The sequence below is a fragment of the Falco naumanni genome, chromosome Z (genome assembly GCF_017639655.2).
Source record: "Falco naumanni isolate bFalNau1 chromosome Z, bFalNau1.pat, whole genome shotgun sequence".
NCBI classification, from domain to species: Eukaryota; Metazoa; Chordata; class Aves; order Falconiformes; family Falconidae; genus Falco; species Falco naumanni.
The window spans coordinates 86,332,259-86,354,722 of NC_054080.1; the positions used below are offsets into that span (position 1 = coordinate 86,332,259).

The 22,464-nt window shown below is 37.2% G+C and overlaps 1 protein-coding gene across 4 annotated transcripts in view; it reads left to right on the forward strand.

Moving 5' to 3' along the window:
- Positions 1-21,521, forward strand: part of MALT1 (MALT1 paracaspase) — a 31,401-nt gene extending 9,880 nt beyond the window's left edge. Inside the window, exons 5-17 of one of the 4 annotated variants that reach the window (XM_040579893.1) lie at positions 811-989; positions 1,552-1,648; positions 2,380-2,412; positions 4,178-4,204; positions 5,323-5,358; positions 7,186-7,389; positions 12,953-13,130; positions 14,492-14,566; positions 15,689-15,816; positions 16,477-16,626; positions 18,080-18,237; positions 19,125-19,250; positions 19,980-21,521. In XM_040579893.1, the coding sequence (XP_040435827.1) occupies positions 811-989; positions 1,552-1,648; positions 2,380-2,412; positions 4,178-4,204; positions 5,323-5,358; positions 7,186-7,389; positions 12,953-13,130; positions 14,492-14,566; positions 15,689-15,816; positions 16,477-16,626; positions 18,080-18,237; positions 19,125-19,250; positions 19,980-20,432 (1,844 nt within the window). In that variant the 3' untranslated portion in view covers positions 20,433-21,521. The remainder of the gene's footprint in view (positions 1-810; positions 990-1,551; positions 1,649-2,379; positions 2,413-4,177; positions 4,205-5,322; positions 5,359-7,185; positions 7,390-12,952; positions 13,131-14,491; positions 14,567-15,688; positions 15,817-16,476; positions 16,627-18,079; positions 18,238-19,124; positions 19,251-19,979) is intronic. The other 3 variants (XM_040579894.1, XM_040579895.1, XM_040579896.1) reach the window with 3 other exon arrangements.
- Positions 21,522-22,464: the final 943 nt, after the last annotated feature.

Genomic DNA, 22,464 nt, shown 5'->3' on the forward strand with positions numbered 1-22,464 from the left:
GTAAAGATGAGTGACCTTGCAGCTGAGATAAAAGATCACTTGCATGACCTTTACAAGTAGATCTGTGCTGGTGTTGGTATGTGTCAGGTAATGGAACTGTTCAGTACACAGAGATTGGAAACCTTTTCAGTGTAGCACTCTTGTGTGTTTAGTGGATGTTTTAAAAATTAATTTCAATACTGTTTCAATAAATTTGATCATATATAAACTTAGATTTCATAAGCTGGATAAGTTTTTAATGTATTTAGGGTTTTCTGAATAGGTTTCTTTTCCAATGACATTTCTATATGGGCACGTGTCAGTGGCTGATATTTCTTAAGTGTTTTTAGCTTTGGTCTAGTTTACTATATTTACCCTAAGGTTTGATGCTCAGTTTACAATGAGAAGACTAGTAATATGCTAGATCTAACTGATTTCAATTTTGGAATTCTTATTCCTGTGTATACACTTGCACACAAGTTGGATCCTCAATCAGTCCTTCAGTAGCCATTCTTCTTTGTACTTGCTCTTTTCTCTGGACTGTTTATAATCCTATGGGCAGGAATAAATAAGGCGAAGAGGGCTTAAGTTTGTTTTTTTTTACTTCTGGGATATATTTAATGTCCATTGCTTTTTGCTTTTCAGCTGAAGAACTGGAAAGCTGTAGCTACTCATTTTTAGCTTACTCTTAAAAACAACTTAATCTCATTGCTATTAAAACAGTCTTGTAGTTCCAGAAAGATGTGGCCATATGTCATCAATTCATATTAATCTATATGTGATTAGATTGTCTCACTTTCTTTTTTCTTCCCCTTTTGTTTTTTGGTAAAGGGAGCTTAGTTGGTTTGCCTGAAAATAAGTTGCACATTTGTGTTCAGCCTCAGCCACAAAACCTGACAGTGGGAGATGCTTTGGTACTAGAATGTGGAGCTGTTGGAAACCCAATTCCTCGTTACCAGTGGTTCAGGAATGGATTTCCCTTGGCAAATGGGAGCAAAAATGTCTACATGGTAAGTTACTGCAAAGTGGCAGCCTTGGGGGAGCTAATGTGTAACCACCCTTAACCTTACACATAAAGCTTCTTTGAAGAAAATAACTTCTTTATAGCCTTGATAACCTCATGTGGAAATGCTCCCTGTAAGTTGTACTCCTGTTCTTGTTACTTATTTGCTCATACTGTTCTGAGGCGCTTGGGTGCATAATTTTAATCCTGAACACGTTTCAGGTGGTAGTCATGAGATGTAAGTCTATAGTGTATTTTAGATTGCTGTGACATACTGACATAACAAAGTATCAGTAAAAATTTAATCTTCTCTTTCTTTCTTGCCCTGCAAAGCACTCAGATTTGTACGAGCTGGTGCATTCCTGGATTTGTAATCTGTCTTCAATTCTTGAAAGCATTTCTAGAACACACGTGCTGTCCAGCTTACTGAAGAATGAGGGTTTCAGTAGCTTTTGGATTTGTTTAGGCTTTGCTTTTAGTTTTTACTCTTTCCTGCATGTGGGCTTAAATGAAACTGATACAGGTGCTCTTTTGGGGTCTGGTGGGTGACTATGATGATGCTTGCATAGGTAACTCATGTGAATGTGGAACATCAAGGGACGTATTGGTGTCATGTATTCAATGACCAGGAAGATCAAGACAGCAAGAAGATAGAAGTTGTAATAGGTAAGGAGTTTTTCTCTGATACGGGTCATCTGATTTATCGATTTCTTATCATTAGAATTTACTTTTGAAGCTTTCAGTATTGAGCTAAGAACATGCTTTCTGCATTATTTTATTTTTTTTTTAGTTTATCCAGTTGTTAAAATAGCTGTGCTTGCCTGCAGCAAATGGAATTTTAGAGCTTTATCAGTTATAAAGGGCTTTGAGTTTTTATGGTAACCAGCATAGAAATGCTATCACTTTTTGGCACTGCTAACATGTCAGCAGATTGCAAGCTGATCTCTTTGTGTTTTTTGACAACTAAAATATGGTTTAACCCTTGCTGGTGATATGAACTGTGTTACGCTGAGTCCTTTAGCAATCAGAACAGGTGAGATTATTCATAGCAAGCAGAATAAATGAATATAACACAGTTTAGTGTATGTGTGTATATTTGCAATATACTAAAGAAAAGAGCTGTTTGTATAGCTTTCAGATCTAGCTGGGAATACTATTACATAATTCATATGAAAAGGTGTTTCCTATCCTAAGAAATAGTCTAGTTTAATACTCCTGAGTTGTAGTAATAATTACTGTACAGTGTTGTGGTCAGTACTGATTTGTACTGCTATAAAATGAGCCAGATTGTAGAGAAGCTTGGACGTGACCTTTGTGTTCCACTTTGTGTGCTAACTCTCATAACTGAGAGAAATTGTCTTCCAATTTCCCCCCCCCGCCCTGTCTTAAAACCCAAGGAAGGAAAGCTATGGCAGTGGAGTGCACAGAAGGTAAAGTAAATCTTCAGTTGTGAATTGATTTTTAAAAATTATTGATGGGGATGATAGATTGTTGAGCGTGTTACTGAAAAGCATGTGTGGGTTAAGAGCTTCAATCTATTTTAAAACATTGACGTGTGATACAACATTCCTTCTGCATGTGCTTCTGTCTTCTTTGCCTTGATATCACGATCTAGAGCACATGGGAGAAAAAGCAAACTACTTCCTTCTTCTGTAGTATTCAGTTGTTTGATTTTTGCACTGATTTTTGTCCTGTGCTTGCAGTTTCTTGTGAAATGTAAAGATCTAAAGATTCCTTTGGCGCTGGGCTCAGGAGGCAACATCCTTGCAAGAAAACCTAAAAGTGTTTAGGAAACTGGGTGACCTTAGAGAGCTGGATAGAGCTAGTTCCACTGTCAGCTCTGTGTCTGCAAGAGGTATTTCTAGCAACCTTATTAGGACAATTTCTGCTTTCCTTTGCATTGCTGCAGTGGGGAGGAAGAAGTGCATTGTGAACTTTAGTGTTGATGCCATCCCTTGATTGCTAAGCATCTCAAAGCCTGTAATATTTACATCATGGGGGGATCATGTATAAAGATGTGAGGCTGCTCACAGCAGCCTCCCCCTGCCCCAACCCCCCAGCTTATCCACCAACAATGAAAAAAACAAATGGATTTGCGAAGTACAATAAATGAGACTCTACCCAGTTTTTTCATAGAATTGTAGAATTTTCTTGGAATCAAACTGCTCTGCATCATTTCTTGTTCAGATTTTAACCAGAACTCAGAGCTGATGTTCCCCTTTAGCTCTTTTGTTAAAGGTTTAACATTGTGAGGGGACTGTATACTGTCACTTGCTGGAACATGCAAGAGACATATTTTGGTATCAGCCGCTTCCATGGCATAGCTTCTGTGACTGGTGGTCTCTTTGAGCCTTCACATCTTTTCTAGCTTGGGGATGTGTGTGTTACCTGGTAGAGCACTATGCAGAAGCCTCCTTGTTGCCTGTGATTCGACCACTGTTTGAAGCAGAAGGTAACCACCATATTTGTTGGTGTCTACACCCAAACTACAGTTTGCTTGGATGCAACATCATTCTGCTACTAAGCTATATTAACACCTACAGTAATATTGCCCTGGGTTACTGCAGTCTCTCACGTGGATATATGAGCCTGCTTTTTGTGGCTAAGAGGTCTGCCTAGGGCTCTGCTGGATGGAGCAGGCCTGTTCTAAGACACCTCTGGTGCTTCAGGTAAATTATTTTTCTTTTCCATAGTTTCTAATGTCTTCAGAATAAACAGGTGAAACCTGTCATAGCTTAGAATGTTTGAAAATTTTATCTGAAGTCTTCTGAATACACATGGCTTTACAAAGTAAGATTTCTTGCTCAGGATGTTGCTTTTACAGCAGTCCTTCAAACATCTATTTTTCAAATGGGTGATTCTGCTATCTTGTTCCTTGTTCATTCCAGCTGCTTGCATGTCTGTGGGACTGGGGCATAGTATGAGTTTCTCAATTTGATATATGCTATGTTATAATGCTGTTTCTAGGATAGCTTTGTGTACTGATACAGGATTTTCTCTTTTCTCTGAATGGAATAAATATATGAAAGATTAGATTTACAGAAATGCAAAGCCAAAAGTATTTTAGAAAGGTAGTTTGGTTTCTAACGCTCAGCTTCTATTAATAATGGCAAGACAATTATATTTTTATTAGTAAAACTGTATCTTTTTGCTTCTCGTTTAAACTATGATTTTTACTGGTGTATTTCTTCACAGAAGATCTAACTGATCTTCAAAGAACAGGTAAGTGATAAGTTTTGAAAAACTTTAATTTTGCATCTTCATCTTATGTTACAAATCACTGAAGCCTAGCAGGGTTACAATATATAGTTTAATATATAGTTACAGTATATAGCTTAATAGAGGTTCATATCATGTTAAGAACAGCACAGCTTTCTGGTTCCAATACATTAACTTGAAGAGTATAGTGAATCATAGGGTTGCTATTATCTTTGTAAAATCACACAAGGCTGGTCTTCTATACTGCACGTATACTTATACAAATATAGAAGGAATTATCTTTTGCATTCTTGTCTGTGGCTGCTTTGGATTCTAAGTTTTGGTATGCTGTTGCTTTTTCAGATGATTAAGGTGAAAAAGATGTAAGATGACTGTCACACAATAGATTGAATTGCTATATTTCCTAAATTCGTGTTGGAGTGAGCTAATGTGATTTCAAGCCTGTTTGATGTTTGTTATAGGAACACAGATCTGGAGTAGTGCTCCATAAAAGATTATCCCAGATACAGAGTTCCCAAAATCTTGAATCACAAAGGTCATATAATTTCCTAGGTTAGATATTAAAGATATGTTTGGTTTTGCCAAGAGTTAGTTTCAGTCACTGAAATGGTACTGTCATGACACATAACATGTAACCCAAAGTGTACCACTTTGGCATATCACTTACCTGTTCCTCTTGGCACAGCATTGGCTCTACCAGCCCTCTGTGAAGTACAAAATAAAAGACTTTTCACCTACAGATGGTCATCTCTGCTAAACATCTCCCATCTTACGTGTCTGCTTTCATTTGGAGAGGATGAACTGTTTTGGAAGTTACTAAAAATGCTGATGTGCAGTTTGAGATTCAAAATTATACTGTAATCATCTGTCATTTCTTGACTTGTAGAACTAGCTATTCATATCCTGTTAGGAAGAAGGTGACAGAAATCAGGTCAACAATGACAAAAACAACACCCTAAAACTTCACCAGAAAAAAAAGCACGCTTTTTTTTTTCTTAAACTAGTAACATATTAAGCAAAGCAGTACCAATAGGCTATGGCTGTATGGAACATGCAGTTCTTCTGATGCTGGCAACTATGACTGTAGTTACTGATGATCTGCTCTTTCAATCTATTTCAAGCAGACTTACAAGAACAAACAAATCACAGATCTGTTGGTAAGTAGTTTTGTGTAGCTGTAATGAACATATGTATTTCATATCTAGGTAATACATTTAGCTTCTGAATATTGCTTCTTCTGCCCCTGCTAGTGAAATAACTGTAATGCATTCAAATAGCTGCAGGGAGGGAGACTTCTGTGTATTTTTATAGTCCTTTTATAATGCTTGGCTGCCCTTTCAGTAGTAAACTGTGGTGAGGACACCAGTATTTTTAGTGACTCAGTGGAGTGTCTACAACTTCTCATCTGTTTCAGTTTACTGTTTCAAATTCCTCTGGCCACAACCTTAGCTAGTGTGTTACTCCATTACTTTGACTACTTCAGCAGTTAGAGATAGAGGTATTAGGATGATAGGATTGAAAAGGATTGGTAGTCTGTCTGCTAAGGGTATGCTCTCCCTGCAAGCTTAGTTCTTATGCACGGTGTGAGGATGTTTTGATCCTGAACTGGAGCTCATAAAGATGGATGTGTTATGAAGAATAGTTGCTGGGGTTTAACTGCATTCTTAAATTTGCATGGTAGACTTGACTATGGTCAGGCATGTTGTCTTGTTGATGCTAAACCAGGTGGAAAGGCTGCTGGCCTCTGTCAAAATTTACCACTCTTTCAGGTTCAGCTGTGTGAGAGGGGGTAGAAGTGCTCCCCAGTTCTGGTTCATCTTTTATAAAGCACTTCTAAAGCCTGTACTTTTAAAAGTGTTTTTCAGTGACAGTATGCCATTGTTAATCGGTCTCTGCTGTTTAAAATAGTTTACACTGTTCAAAACCTTGGAGGTTTTCCAGCTGCAAAAATGTTGGAAACATCTTGTTTGAAGGAGGTGAAATGTTAAACTTGGAAGCTATGGACAGACGTGCTCTTCTGAATCTAGCTGTGCAGGGTTACTGATTCTGAAGATGATTTTGGGCGTTCATATGACGTCATTTGCCACCAGAGCTGTGGGACTATAATACCTATTGGAGAGGAGAAGTAACAAACCAGGGAGGAAATGCGTCGCTTTGAATAAGTGCCTTTCTGTAACTTCGTTGCAATTTTTTGCATAAAAATCAGGCTAGTGGTCTCTAAAACATTTCTGTTCATGTGACTTTCTTTTTTCCTGTTTCATTGCTGCTTTGTTTACTTATGACAGAATTACTTTGGACTATATTAAAATCAAAATGAACATATCTCACTATGAGAGAATACACTCACAGAAGGAGTAGACTTTCCTCCAAATTTTGTAACTTTCTTATATCTCTGTATAATTGTTTTTAACCAAAGCAACAGTAAAAAGAAACCTTAACAAACAGAAAAAAGACTTAACTTCTGACCTGTAAAAGTTTCCACCTAAATGTACTGTGGTTTAGAGAGACGGGACATGTGAAAGTGTGTTTTCGTGTGTGGTGGGGTTTTTTGTTTGTTTTTACAGAACCATAAGAAAATTTGAGGCTATTGGAAAAGTATACGGGCTGTAGCTTTGGCCACTTGCCATGAGATTTTTCATGTTTATTAACTTTCTTCTTGCATGGGGGAATTCAATAATTGTACTTTCAGAAAAATGAAAGAAATGGGAGATAGCCTTAGTGACTCACTTCTTGACAGATTATCCAGCCTGAGATGCATCACAGGTCAGATATGTGAACTGTCAGACCTTGGTGAAATGTTTTTTTGGATGAGAAGAGAGTTGACCTGTATTATTGATGTAGGATGATTTCTAAAATCATATAAAATCTTGTGGCTGAAGTGAGATTGGATACTATTTTCACTTTGGAAGAAATTAAATGTAAAGGTATTGAACCCATGGAATATATAAACCTGATGTGGTTTTGTTTTTCCCTTGTCTTTGCAGCAACAGATAAGGTAGCTCTGTTAATAGGAAATATGAGCTACTGGAATCACCCCCAACTCAAGGCTCCAATGGTCGATGTTTATGAATTGACCAATTTGCTAAGACAGCTGGATTTCAAAGTTGTTTCTTTGCTGGATCTTACTGAGTCTGAGATGCGAAATGCAGTGGATGAATTTTTACTTCTCCTGGACAAAGGAGTATATGGTAAGAACATGCGACATCCCTTCTGAAGTAGGTCAGTTTTGTGATGCATCAAGTACACAAACATCTGGTATTTACCTCTGCCAGCTCACCATACGCAATAGCAAAACAAACTTCATGGTAAATGGCATGTATGTAGAATGGGAAAAGTGAAGAACGCACACCAGCATGCCTTTTGACTGGTTGAAGTGTTTTTCTTTCTTTATTCTTAGAACAAATAAAATGTTTGAACTTTTTTCTTTAAACTGTTTTCTGCCTAAAACTGCAGTGCACTTCCTTGTTTGGTTTTGTCTGCTAAAACCTGCTGCATCTGTATAGTATATTTGACAACATGCTCTGCAGAAGATGCACATTTGTACTAGAAGTCATTAGTCTTTGAAGCAAGAGCAAGAATAATCTGTTCTATTACCTGTATTAGTGTATTCTGGAAATGAGCTGGTAGTTGAGAACTGTGTAACTGCAGTATACAAGACTACCTGTAGTCTTGGGCAGCAGTCCTTGGTGCCTTTAGGAGACCTTTTGAACATCTTTGTAAACTTTTATTGTGTTCTTCTCTCTTCGCTGTGCCTGCAAATGAATTATTTGATTCACACTGGCCAGTCCCTTGGCTTACTTAGACTGTTAGGTTGCACTTCTGTTGGGGAGGTGGGGAACAGCCTTAAGCACAGCATGAATGTTATGGGCTTGCCTTCTGTTTATCCCCTGTCTTTCTACTGGATGTCTGCAGAGTGCTTTTTCCTTCTGGATTTCCATCCTTCTGGTGCTCTTTGGGAGGGGCTGCTCTGTTCTCTTAGTCCTCACTTGACAGCTCTGTAAAGAACAGAGGAAGAGGAGTACTTTCCTTTGCCTTGACAGTGAGCTGCACTCTGATACCAGGTGTATTGCCGGGGGAGGAGAGTGGGACATCTTTTTTGCCCTCTTTTTTGCCAGGTTTTCAGGTTCAGTAGAAATTCTTATTTTGAATTGCTGCTTCCTTTCAGTTATTGTGATACTGGCCTGGCAAGCACAGTTTTTCATAATGTCCTTGAAAGGGAATGAGAGAGAGTTGTGCAAACCTGGATTTCCACTTCAAAAAGAAAATTGAAAATAAGTTTGTTTATGTGAAATGAAAATGTAGTTCTCTTATGTCTGTGCACTTTAAAGAACTAAAATAAAACAGAGGGGAATTCACATTATCCTTTGCAGAATATACCTTGCTTAAGGAAAGGCATTAATTGAGAAATTAATGAGCTGTGGACTTAAGGTTCTGACTGGCTGCAGTCGTCAATAATGAAGAACCTTTCACTGAGTTGAGTACTAAGATTCCTGTTCAGGCAGAACTACAATTATTGTTTCTGAGTTCTGTGGAAGATCTGAATTTATAGTAAAAATTTACTCTTCCCGTGTGTCTTTGCACATTAGATGGAAAGCTTAATAGGGGTTATGCTGCTTAAGCAGGCAGCAACCCTTATCTATTTTTTTTGTTAAACTCTTCAGACTTAAAAATAACACCCCACAAAATTCCAAGACTCCCACCTCTAAACTGCAGCATCGCTTTCATAATTGTACTGCAGCATCTTACTAGTATTGGTTTAAGTTATAGGAAGACAAATTAAGCAAAGTATATGTACTAAAAGATATGTGGTTAACACATTTCTCTTGTCGTCATTTGAGTCACATCCATTTATAAGATACCTGTAATAAAATATTAATAAAAACTTTAAGCTTTCCTCCACATGCACAGGAGGTGCCTTCTGCTTGGATAATGACTAACCAATTGGGTTTGGTATGCATTGCTACTACTGATATGCATTGATTCTTAGATGGTTACTCTTGTATTGGAATACCTTGTCTTGCATAAACTTGATTTTGAGGGACAAACACAAGACAGAACTGGTGGTGTGCTAGCTCAGGGAGGGCATGGTGGAATTGATACACAGAACAAAAACTTTCATGTCTTTCACGGAAAAGGACTAGAATGACCTGGTTTGGAGTGTAAGAAACAGTTGTTCTGCTGTGGGTTTTGAGGAGTTTGCTACTGACTGCCACTGGTTTTGTCATTTTTCTAAAAGCTAAGATAGCATAAATAGCTCCAGAAATTCTTTAGAGCAGAGACCAAAAAGTTCTGCCAGTTGCCCTACTTAAATTGCAGAACTCCTATAGTAATGCCCACCCAAGAAAACATTATTTGATTCTTTTTTGGAACACAAGGTCAGGTTATTTCTTAGAATGACTTTTTTAATGGTGTGTTACCTGATGCTCTGTCTGTGCAGAACTGGCTGATCTGACATTTGCTTATTAATATCACAGCCAAAACTTGTATGACATGAAAACTAAGTATGGCAGTAAAGTTTAGTAGACTTTCTGATAGCAGTTTTCTTCTTCTGTTGTTCTCTGGGAAATAACGTGCGTGTACATTTGAGAGAGCTTTTAGATTCTTGTACTTCCTCAATTTTTTTCTATAATTGTTGACATTAATTTAGAAAGTACAGTACTGAAAATCTATAGAGTTTCTCACCAGCACCATACGAAAGCTTTTATAAGGCTTATTTTTGAAGGTGTTTTTTTCCAGCAAGTTGATATTTCAGAAAGGTAAGCAGAGTATTCTTTCAGTGTTTGGCAATAACTACTTCAATTTAAATGGTCACTTGGTTCTTTCTGGATAGTGGCTATTAATGGCTTAAAGCATATAAAACATGCTGTCAGTGCACAAATAGATAGTGATTTATTGCATTTTTAGTAGGCATAGCTCCAAATAGAAGACACACAGTGGCTACTTCTGTTTTAGTCCTTGTTACACATATTCGTGGTGCCTAATATGACATTGTGTAATTCTTGCTTGTGACCAGGAAAGTGGCATTTGAGATAGCATTCTTTAAGAGCAGAAGCAGTAAACGCAGTGATGATGGTCTCCTCTGATACCTTAGTTTGTTATTCTAGATGTAAGGTGTAATTAATATTGTATTCCACAAAAGGTAAAAGCATAGACCCATATGTTTTAAAGGCTAGAAAGAAATGCTTTCTTTTTTTACAAAAAAAAAGAGGGGGGTGGGGGCAGGGCAGGCAGATATTGCTTAAATGCTGACATCTACGAGGAACTTGAGCCTACTTAAAATTGTTGTGTCACAGTGTCTAATGAGGCACTCCAAACATGTTTACTCTGCTTACTCTGGGTATGCAGAGATTTATTTCTGGTCTTGAGCTCAACATGTTAACTGTTGCAGGTACTCATCAAATAAGCATAGCATAGTCATCTGCCAAGGATATAAAAGAAATGCGGTTGTTATTTCTGAGACATTTCTATTCATTGAGGAAATACTCTGATAAATCATGCTTTACATTAAAGAAACATTTCATTACATTAAAGAAACAGTCAGTCCAATTACTTATCTAACATACACTCATATATATATATAATTTCAAATATGACCTTGATTTAGGTCCAGATCCAAACTCTGTGGAAATCAAATATAAGCGTTTCCTTTTAACTTGGGACCTAACATGGAGTCAGCCACTTGGCACTTCATTTTTAACTCTCTTGAAACTACCTAGTCTCAGGTAACCATAAATAGCCCAATATCTTATAAATAGCCCCATAGTACCTTTATTTGTTTAGGTTTTTAATCATACACTTTCAATTCTGTGCCCTTTAGAAATCTGACTTTTAACTGAATAAAGCTGTTGCCATTTTCCAAGACTCTGGCAGATGAATAACCGTTAGGCTCTTTGTTTAAGTGAAACCTTGTATCCTGGAGTTTACCTTGTATGCACTTGCTGTGTGCTTATCTTGACTATGCGTGTTTCCCATAAAAAGAAATTCAGCGCTGTTGATTGAATGGAGCAGTTTGCAAGGTCTTGGCATAGTTGTTAATGACTTGAGAGCTTACAAGTAAGAGAACCAAAGGCTTAATTTAAAGTGCTATATTCCCTTACAAAAAGTACAGGGCTGTGTGAGAGAAGTGTTTTCATTCGTTGTAGCTATCTGTAATGAAAAGGTAAAAACATCTAGCATACCTACCCACTCAACCTGATTTAAATATAGATCATTTTAGTATGTTAGGATGAGCCTTATTTTGTTATTTCTGAATATTCAAGTTTTCTAGTGACTTAAATTTCACAGCTATTTTTAGTAAGAGTAATGACATAAGACCATTTCTCTAGCATAAATCATCATATCTCTGTTGAATTTTATTCAGCTGCAGCACTATATATTATTTGAATATCTGATCAATAGACTACTTTGTACAGTTAAATAAAAATTCTTTTTAGAAGATGGAACTTGCCATAGATATGCAAAATCAGTACTGGGAGCAGACAATAGGAAAATTGCATTTAATCATACAAGCGTCTCGTAACGCATTTTACAGCAGTGGAGGTTATTAATGCTAAAATCTTAAGGCAAATTGATATGATTTTAATATTTGACATTTTTAGTCATATAAGTAAAATCTAAGCCCTAGGTTACGGTTCCCTTTTACAGGGTTAAGAAAAGCTTTTTAAAATTTCATTATATGTTTTCTTTATACAAAACATTGCATGTTTTATTGAGGATTTTAAATCTTAAAATACTGTAGGCCACTGTGTATTGACACCTGAAGGAGGTGATTATAGGATAATCTTTTGTATATAGGTAAGCGTGCAAAGTATTTGTTTATTTAATAGAACCTCAAGAGTCACAAGGCTGTAACTGTAAAGAGATGTAGATACAATCAACTAAAAATCAGTTGTTGGTAGTTTAGTAATGGGAATGTGCTCTGGAATCCTACCAAACATGCTCATGGAATAATCTTCCCTCCCTCCTCCACCCAAATTTAAAAATCTTTCTTATCCCTCTTTACCCTCTCTATAAAAAAGACAAAAACAACTGTAGGAAGTGACGGTACAGAGGAAACAGCAAAACGAAAAACTTGCAAAATGCTCTCATAGTGCAAGCAAGGTTTTTCTCTTGATTTTTTTCTACTTGAAGTTCTTTTAAGAACTGCCAGTGCTTAATGGTAAGTAAAAAAATGCCAAAACTTAAGGGAGAATAATTTTAAAGATGACAGCATCTCTCATCTAAAAAAAATTAAAAATCCATCTATACTGTTCAGTGTAATTTTTTTTTTTCCATCTAGAAAATCTCCAATGACTTGCTGCTGCTCCAAGCTTTGTGATTGCACATGTGGAGAATACGTTTTACAGTTGGCACATTTCCTTGTTCGTGTCTCTGTGTTATATATCATACATAAAAGATTATTTCTGTTACAGGTCGTAATTCTACTTAAAGCATTTAAAGAGTATTTAACTTTGTGTTTGATGCCAGTATGCATGAGTGATTTTTTTTAAATATTTTTTTTTTCAAAATGTGTGGTGTCTGTGTATTGTGAAGTTGATAATGTGGTTCCCCCACTGTCTCTCCTTTCTTCCTGTATTAGCAAAGGCATATTGATACCAAAAAAACCCACAACTGCTTGGAGTAGCTTGAATGATCTTAATCTCCCACAGACACATAGTGTAGATGTAGTGCGTTAAGTTTTTGACTGTGCTATAATTTATAGAAATGTACTCTTGAATTGTGTTTTCAGTCACGTGTATTTTGAACTCTCAGGTTTGTTATATTATGCTGGCCATGGCTACGAAAACTATGGAAACAGTTTTATGGTTCCTATTGATGCTCCAAATCCCTACCGATCTGCCAACTGTCTGTGCGTGCAGAACATCCTCAAACTAATGCAGGAAAAAGAGACAGGACTTAATATATTCCTACTGGATATGTGTCGGAAAAGGTATAATCTCATAATTCATGAATAGTGCAAACTGACATTAAATGTTTGAGGAATTACTTTGTTTCATGATAGAAGGAAAGGTATGACTGTGGTTTTGAGAACCAACTGTGAAGTTCAGTTCATTCACTGCAGCAACAGATTGAAACTGAGCGTATCTTAAAAATGAACAAATAAAACTGAACAGCCACTTTGTGAGAATAGCAAGAGATCTTGAGAGAAAGCTGGACTTCACACTGAGGAGAAGACTTTAGTCTAGGCTGAAAATTCACTGTATTTGAAAGTTCATGGTTCTAAGAATTCACAGCCTGTACTTGAGTACTTTTAAAGTTAATAGGATTCATTCATAGATTTGTTTTGCCTTTGGCCTTGGATGGGAATATGAAGCTGGCAATTAGACTTTCTGTTTTGATGGGTAGATACTTGCCTCTTGATTTGAATGACATTTATTTCTTCTTCTTTTGTTTAGAAGTTATAGTTAAAGTTAAAAGTTTAAAAGTTATGAAGTGTTACTCTTAGATAAAAATAAAATTAGGCATCTTAAAAAAGGAAAATGACCCTTCCCCCTTGCATCATTTATTATCTTCATCATTACAGGGAGGAAGGAGAATCCATGATGAAAGGCATGTTAATTTGAAAGAAGGGCTCAAGTGAAGCGCTTATTTTAGAACTCTTCAAAGACATGGATTTTGCAGACTGCTTTTATGCTGGGGATGTTGTATCTTTATTTAGAGCTAAAAATCAACTGGTTTACTGGATTTTTCTAAACAAACTACTGCTTTCCTTCCATGTTAAAAGATTACTATATCCAATTAAAGTTGCACTTGAAACCAACTCTTCAGTCAGCACTAAGGAATCTTTCATAATAGAAAATTGCTAGTGCTTTAATGTTTGTAGAGCTTCTAAACGTCACTGCTAATGAAATGCCAGTGACCCAGTTCAGTTTACAATCTGCTGTCCACATAGAAAGCACAGCTACATAAGCCTCATGTTAACTACACAGACACAATGTTGGGGGAGGGGAGGGCGACGGAATTCATACAGGTTTTGTTATAACCTCAAGTGGCTAGTTATCAGAAATCGTTTTTTAAGAAATTGTAACCAAACTCTATATTGGTTAATACAGCCTGCCCTCAGCTGGGTAACATGTGACACTTGACTATGTCTACATTGTCTTCATGAAGACTGATGATGATGCTGGTTTTTGTCTTTTAGCAGTCAGGATTCATTCCACAATTGCAGGAGAGAATAAAATTGCTGTTTCTGAAATATGCTGTTTCAATATTTTGAACAACTCTAGAGTTTGTTACCATTGTTAGTTCTCACATTATTGTTTTTCTTTTTTGTGTTTCCATTTATTGCAGAAATGAATATGATGACACAATTCTTATCTTAGATGCTCTGAAGGTTACGGCCAACATCGTTTTTGGATATGCAACGTAAGGAAATTTTTCTTCTGCTGTGATACAGGGATTTTGAAGCCAGCATTGAGCACTGAGATTGTACAGCTAATTTTTTACAGACAAAATACTAACTGTGGTGTTAAAGGACCAATACTTCATATCCGTATCTGTGTCCTCACACTATATTTTTTGCTTCTTTCTTTGAATCATTCCACAGTCTGACTGTGGAAATGCATATGTAGTGATTCCCAGTATTTAATGTTCCCATTCATATGTGGGGTAATGGCAGAGAGAGAACTGCATTCAGCAAACCAGAAACTGCTGGACAGTGTTCCTGATCTTTTCCTAATGGTTACTTGTAGGAGTGCTCTACTGGTCAAAGTATTATTTATTAGAGATGAAAAAAAAAACGGAGAAGAAAAAAGCAAATTTTACCCTCAGACCATAGTGTTTGATATTTTTTTTTTATGTTTATGCTGATGGGGAAGGGGGAGTTATGTCCTGTGTGTTTCTAATGGTACTTACTGCACTGTGAACTTGTACAGAAGGTCAAATACTGTGGAGCAGTTTATGAGCTATAACCTACATGCTGTACCCTCTTTGGTCATGTGTTAATGCAAGTTAAATTTATAGAAAAAAAAAGAAATGTAAGTTAAAGAGTTATGGGAGAAGTAGCATATAGATTGGTCCTGGGGTGCATTAAATACTGCATAACCCACTGTCAAAAGAGGGGGTTATTCCTGTGTTTCTTATTCTTGGTGTAAAGAATAAAGTTACGACTGCAATTTAAACTATTTGAAGAGACTACTTAAGCAGAAAGCTAAATAACCTCTATCAATTTTCAAGTCAAATGTAAAAGCTGTTGAACAAAAGTAGTAGAGCTTTAATGAAGTCTTCTATAAGAAATTTGAGCTCCTCATATAAGCAGTTTGACATCAACTCTGGTCTGTGGCTTGACTGTAAGTGAAATCTTCCCAGGATAGGTTGCTTGCAAATGAATGTGAAAAGGCAGCTGGTATTAGACATAACCTGGTTTTCAAATTGTAGGGTTTCTTTCCCCCCTTCCCAACATAACTTTACTCCTTTTGTCCTCATGTTGATGTTAATCATACAGACGTTTCAGTGGTTTTCCCTTGTCTGATATTGGTGATCTCGTAGGTGCCAAGGAGCAGAAGCTTTTGAAATTCAGCAGTTGGGGTTGGCCAATGGAATCTTCATGAAGTTCTTGAAGGACCGTTTGTTAGAAGACAAGAAGATTACTGTACTGCTTGATGAGGTTGCAGAAGGTGAACTCTAGCTTACTGTACTCACAGTCTTCACAGCTTGCATTACTAAAAAGTTCTTTAAATGTTCTTCTCATGGTGAATGTGTTACATGTTTAAGCTCTTTCTTGTTGCATTTTGTTAAAATAGCAGCTTTTATCAAGAGGCAGGTGCTACTGGGCAGCACATTAACAAAGATCGTGATATTATAAAGGGATTTTAGCTTCTTTAATAGTGATCGATTTTATACTCTCCTTTTCAAAAAGTGAGCCTCACTTGTTCTGAGTGTCCTTCTGCATGAAGCTTTGATCTGTCCATCCACAAAAACTACTCTTCTGTCTTGTGTCAGCTGCTGGTGATAGTCCAGTCATTGCCATGTTTGTTTAAGCAATTAACTGAGTCCTCAGAAGGACCTGCTTGAACTGGTTTTTGAATAACATGTGAGCATGTTGACTAGGACACGTGCAAAACTCTCAGGATTCTCTGCAGGCATCTGGCATGCTGTTTTAGCTTTAACTGAATGAATAGCTGAGCAATGAATACTTCTAAAGCTACAAGTTTCTATGGACATGCTGACACTGGCATAACCATAGCAACCACACAGCAATGCAGTGATGTACTTAATTCAGTTACAATTTCAGCAGCATTGAGTTTTGAAAGAAGCTGTATGCATCTTATTTTTAGATATGGGCAAGTGTCACCTTACCAAAGGCAAGCAAGCTTTGGAGATCCGCAGCAGTTTGTCTGAGAAAAGGGCATTAACTGATCCCATTCAACAAACGACAGCTTCTGCAGAGTCTCTGGCCCGGAACCTACAGTGGGCTAAAGCTCATGGTATAGTACAGTCTACTTTTGGATGGTCCTGCTGGCATGATGGAAAAAATTAGAGGGCATACTTCCTTAATAATCTCTAGTCTGTGGGTTGCGATATTGAATGGAAGAAATTCAAGTTTGTATTTGAATGTTAGTACATTCAGGTCTTGGAAATTTTTGTGCTGGGCTTTACCTCTACATGAGATCATAATGAACAAGGTGACATATAGAATTCACCCTGAGTAAGTGTATTTAAAACGGCTCAAATGCTGTTGGGAGACTTATATGATGTCTACCTCCTGGGATAATTTCCCAGTAGTCTGTTTGGGTCTAACAATGATGCTTTTAAGATGCTTTTAAGACATCGCTAATCTCATTCTAAAGCCATCACTTAAAATAACCAGGTGAACTGTATGGTGAAAGCGCATGACAAAAAGGAGATTTCCATGTATACAAACTAAGAAAACTAAAATAGGGTGTGATTGGTTTCAGGCTTTCTAGACTTCTTTTAAGAAGGGCAGCGAGGTTTAAGATCTTTGTATCTTTTTCACCTAAACATGTTGGAGTACGTTTTCAAATTTCTTAGACAGGTTGGACAGAGGGTCAGGGGTGCCATTTTTAAGACAACTAGTCATGTAGGCAGAGTCTTTCACAGATGTGGATTTTTATTTGTGGAATCAAGCCCTTAATTCTTGGTTGTTAAATGATTGAAATGCAAAACAAAAATTATAAAGGTATAATGTTATCTTATGGTTTATTTGTTTTAAGCCATGCATAGAAGAGAATGTGTTTGGAATTTGGGAAGAGAATAACCTTTATATTTGTATAAAGGTATGTCTATGATAATGTTAAACAATCCACTTCCAGTGGGAGTAGAAGAATCAGTACAAAGCATACAGACACAGAATGATGTCATTGACTCTTGAGTGCTTTCAGATATATTACTATGGATTGAGAGAGAACCAAAATACAGAGAAGAAAAATGCTTCAGGCTAGGCTTTGGGAATGTGTGCATAGGCTTCGTGAAAGGGAAAAAATGAACCTGAAACTTGTTCTGATGTCAGATTCAGTTCTTACAATGCTATAGCTGTGTCTCATTGAATATAGACCATATTAACCTTACTGGTTGGATTACAGATATTTAAACAAGTTCTTGGGTCAGTAAGCTATACCCTAGTTAAAGTAAATGTTACCTTGCTAGTTGCAGAGATTGGAAAGAAGCTGATGAAGCAGGAGTTGAGTCAGCTTTCTGTCAGTGTCTGCAGGTTACCATGTGATACTAGCAAACACTGTTGCTGCCTGATTAGCTTCCAGCCTGGTTTGCCTCAGTGTAAATATGTGATAGGTAGTGGGAGGGCAACAGGAAGAGGTCTATACCTTTTAAAACGTTTGAATTTAAAACCAAAATAAAAATAATAGAAAATATACATGCTAAGTTTGATTTAGAACTTAATGATGTGTTATTTATTTGCAGAGCTTCCAGAAAGTATGTATCTTGAATTCAAATGTGGTGTTCAGATTCAGTTGGGGTTTGCAGCTGAGTTTTCAAATGTCATGATAATCTACACACGAATAGTAAAGAAGCCACCTGAAATAGTAGTTTGCAGAGCCTACGTTACAGACTTCGCACTTGTAAGTGCTTCCTATTGGTCTCAGTGATCTCCCTCCACTGAAGCTGAAAATTATCTGGTCTGTCCATGTCAGGCTGCATCTTTTGTCATAAAAAGGGTCTAAATGTTGAAATCAGGTGCTTGCATATGTGTGCTGTACAAACACACACATTAAAAAACATGACTTTTTAAAATCATATTTTTAAATATATAAAATACATTAAAATTAATCTGGGGTCATCTCTTTCAAAGTCTCATTTCTTTTTTATCATATATTTGTTACATTTAATTAAAGAAGTTAAATGTCAGTAGCTCCTATGTGAGCTGAGGAGACATCTGCCTTGCAGAACAAGGTTTCTTAAGCTTTAGTTTTACAGTTCTTTGCACCTGGGTGATCCTGTCCAGTTCCATTGATGTTACTCAGCTGATCACAATGAAGTGAAGGATAAGACTAAAACAGAAAGCTCCTTGGGGCAAAAAAGTATCTTTTTTGATGTCTCTGAAAGAGGACATGGGGCAGGAAACCTTTTTAGACAGAACAAACAGGACACTTCTGATGCTTTATGAATAAAATATTTGAGTTAATGTGCATAATAAATGCAGGTATTTTTAACTCATAGAATTAGTGGTATAGTACTGTACTTCATGGTAGAAGTTAACATGCAAAAAAGCAGCCCTGAAGCAAGCCTGACAGGAAACATCAGCAAAAGAGGGTAACCTACTCAGATGTAACCTCTGCTGCCTGTGACTAACAGCGGTTTCAGCAGCTTTTGCAAGTAATCTAAGATTGGTGTTTTATTTCCTTTTAAGAAGAAGAAAATGCTGACTTTATAAAAAGAAATACTGCTAACTATTATGATCTACAAATTCTGTACCTTCAATTGAGTTCTCATTTCTTTCTTGTAACAGGACCTGGATGTGGATCCTAAAGAGGCCAATAAAGGAACTCCTGAGGAAACCGGAAGCTATTTAGTATCAAAGGACCTTCCCAAACACTGCCTCTACACTAGGCTAAGTTCACTGCAAAAACTAAGGGTTAATATATATATTATTCCTCACAAGTTTGTTCAGATAATTTACATCGATCGCGTTGCTTTGCAGTTCTGTTGAGATAGCTGTGTATTATCTGCATAATAACATGTTCTTTGGATGGGAAAAATAGCTAGTAGTGCAACTCAGTGACTGTAGTTTCTTAATTGAATCAATGCATATGTGATGCTGATACCATTGTGCAAGATACTTTATATTTTTTAGGCCCATACTGAATTTCGACAAGATTATTATTTTTGTAAAGATCATGTATTGCACACTGTGGAGATGTGACCTGAAGCAGAGCTGCATCTTACAAAGTCATTCATAGGAGATGAAAATGTTATGTATCATCGCCTTCCATTCCAATCTGTGCTCTTGGGCATGCAGTTTCTGGAAGGTTCTCACTTCAACATACTGTGGCACTGTTAAGTTTATCGCCGTATCTGTATCACAAACATCTGTGTTGGACATTGCTTGGTATCTCTTTCTTAGTGCTTTTGGCAGCAGGTATAATACAAGTGCTTCTAGAAACAGACTATCAGATGAGCAGGTATTAAGCAAGAGAGGCCCTCAGTAAACAAGTCTTCCCTAATATATGTCTTTAGCTCCTAAAAAAGATTAATGTCTTTTTCCAGTAGACTGTGCCTCTTTAAGTGTTTCCTATATTGTTTATCTGGGGAGGAAGTGTAACTTTTCTCCACCCACCCCCTGCCCCCCTTTTCTCTTTTGCAGGAACACTTGATCTTTACTGTTTGCTTGCACTATGAGTATCCAGGAATAGAAGATACAGTGGATGAAAGAAAGGAAGTTAATGTTGGGAAGCCCCTTATTGCTAAATTAGGACTTCATAATGGATTCAAAAATAATAACTATTTCCAGACTTGCTGCATGGCTAATGATTCTTTTCATGTAGACTCAAGTCCATTGACAACTAAATACTACATCCCTAGTCATCACCAAACAACTTCCTGTCCAGGCATTTACCATCCTAACCATACTTGCTCAGACAGCATCAGACAACCAGAAGCATGTTCTTGCAATAGGAGTTCAAGGATATTGGCTTCAAGACATGAAGTACAGAATTACTCAAGCCCTGTGGAAAAGAGCAATGTACCAGTAGAGACCACTGATGATACTGTTGAACTGGAATTCCTTCTGTCTGACAACCTCAGATTCTCTAAATAGCCATAGCTGTGATTTGTGCAGAATGGACCAGAGTATCATCCTTGAGTAGCAGACCCTCCACACTGCTTATCCATCCTCTGAAGTCTGGGGGCTTCAGGACAAAGGGATTGAAGAGTCTAGAGGTGGTACTGGAAATGAGGTTGTGATGAAAATTTTCAGATCCAAAGAGACAGAACTGGAGTGACAGATTTAGGAACAAAAAAGGCATGATTGGTTCGTTTTTTCCTCCTACCATTTGATGTTTGATACGGGAAAAACCTGAACTCTGATCAGAGTTTTCTGTTTCACTCTCTGGCAGTCAAGTAGCCAACACACAGAAGCAGTCATGCATTTCTGGGAGGAAGCTGCCTATCTCCATTAGGGCGTGAATGCATGAAAGCCTGGCTGTGGTGTCAGAGCTTCTCTTGAGATAGTAAAGTCTTGGATCTTCCCAGCTACTTCTCTAGTACCTATGGGAGTTACAAGATTTCCTGTAAATGCATTTTTCATACATCTTCTGTTTTCAGAGAGAAATTGCTCATCCTATACAAGACCAAGATAAACATGCATAGCTTCAGAGGAAAAAATGGTGACAGAATTAAGCAAGAAGATGAATTTCCACGTTCTCTATGATTTAACATGATTTAAATAAATCCATTAGCCCCATACCTTTCTCTTTTCCATCTTTCAGTTTCAGTTGTTCAATATCCAGGGATTTCTTTTTACATACTACATTAAAATAAGGTTTTATGTGTTTATATATATATTGTAACAGCCTCCTATTGAGTACATAAGATGACACATAATGTAAATTAACTGAGCAGAGAGGGAGCTTTTACAGAAGTGAAGACGCCATGGTTTAATATTCCAGTGCTTCTTCAAGCTTCACTTTATTTCCCTCCTCATGTATGCATTGGGATCAGTCACTGATATTCCGGTCCCTTGGATGTAGCTAATTATCAGCTTTGACTGCATTCTCTCTCATGGTCAGATGTTCAGTGTCTGGCAGCAACTGACAGATGGATGGAGAGCTGTGCAAGGAAAACAAAACGTGAACTGAGCTAGTAAACTAATGTTATCGGGTTTTGGGGGGGTTTGTTTTGTTTTTTTAAGAGAACTACAAATCGTCAAGAGGGAGCAATTCAGAGATTCATACTGTGGTGGATTGTTCTTACTATGATAATCTTTCTCCTATGTAACACACGTAAGATTTTTACTGATCTGATTTCCAGAAAGGTAGTTTTTTATGTTCTGGAAGAACACTAAATGGATGTGTGAAGAAAAAATGCCTGTTCATAGCAAGCAAAGTGTTGTATAGTTAGTCATGCAGTAAGGCATGCTGAAGGCTAAAAATGAATGAGCAAGATGAGTAAAAATTTGAGGATTCTTCAGGCTGAAATGTAGAATGGTTTTTCCTGGGCACCAGACACTGCTTTTCTGAGGTGATTTTAAGAAACAAAAACCCCCTACTGAGTTGTTTTTCAGGCCAAATTAATTAATATTCATGCAAATAGAAGTGCCAGAAGTTTACCATAAAACTGTGAAAATCCAAAGTAAAGCTTCCAGCACACACAAATATAAAAGATAAAGCAACTTTAAATGCAGTGTGCCAAAGGTGAGGGATGTTTGCCTCATGTCACAAACTGACACTTCTTATATAGCCCTACATGTGTGTGTTTGCTCTGGAGCTCAAAAGTGGTGTTCACCTCTCCACAGACTAGATGCCAGAAGTAAGCTGGTCTTCTAGGTCCTTTAGCCTCTGAACCCCGGAATCTTGCTGTTGGAGTTAGAGGCATAGGCACCTTCAGAAGACAGCTGATCCTCTACTGAAAGGCAAACAGCTACTTTCATATGGTGGTTTATTGCTTCATTGAACAAAGGGAATAGATAGACCTAGCTTGGGCTAACTGCCAAGCTTTTTACATGATGTACAATGTATTGATCTTGTGTTTGGGAAAGGGCAGTTTTGTTCACCAAACTGTTTTGCATATTCAGGTTGAATAGTTTGCTCAAAAAAGACACATCAGGGGTCTTTTTTAATGTTTGATTTTGG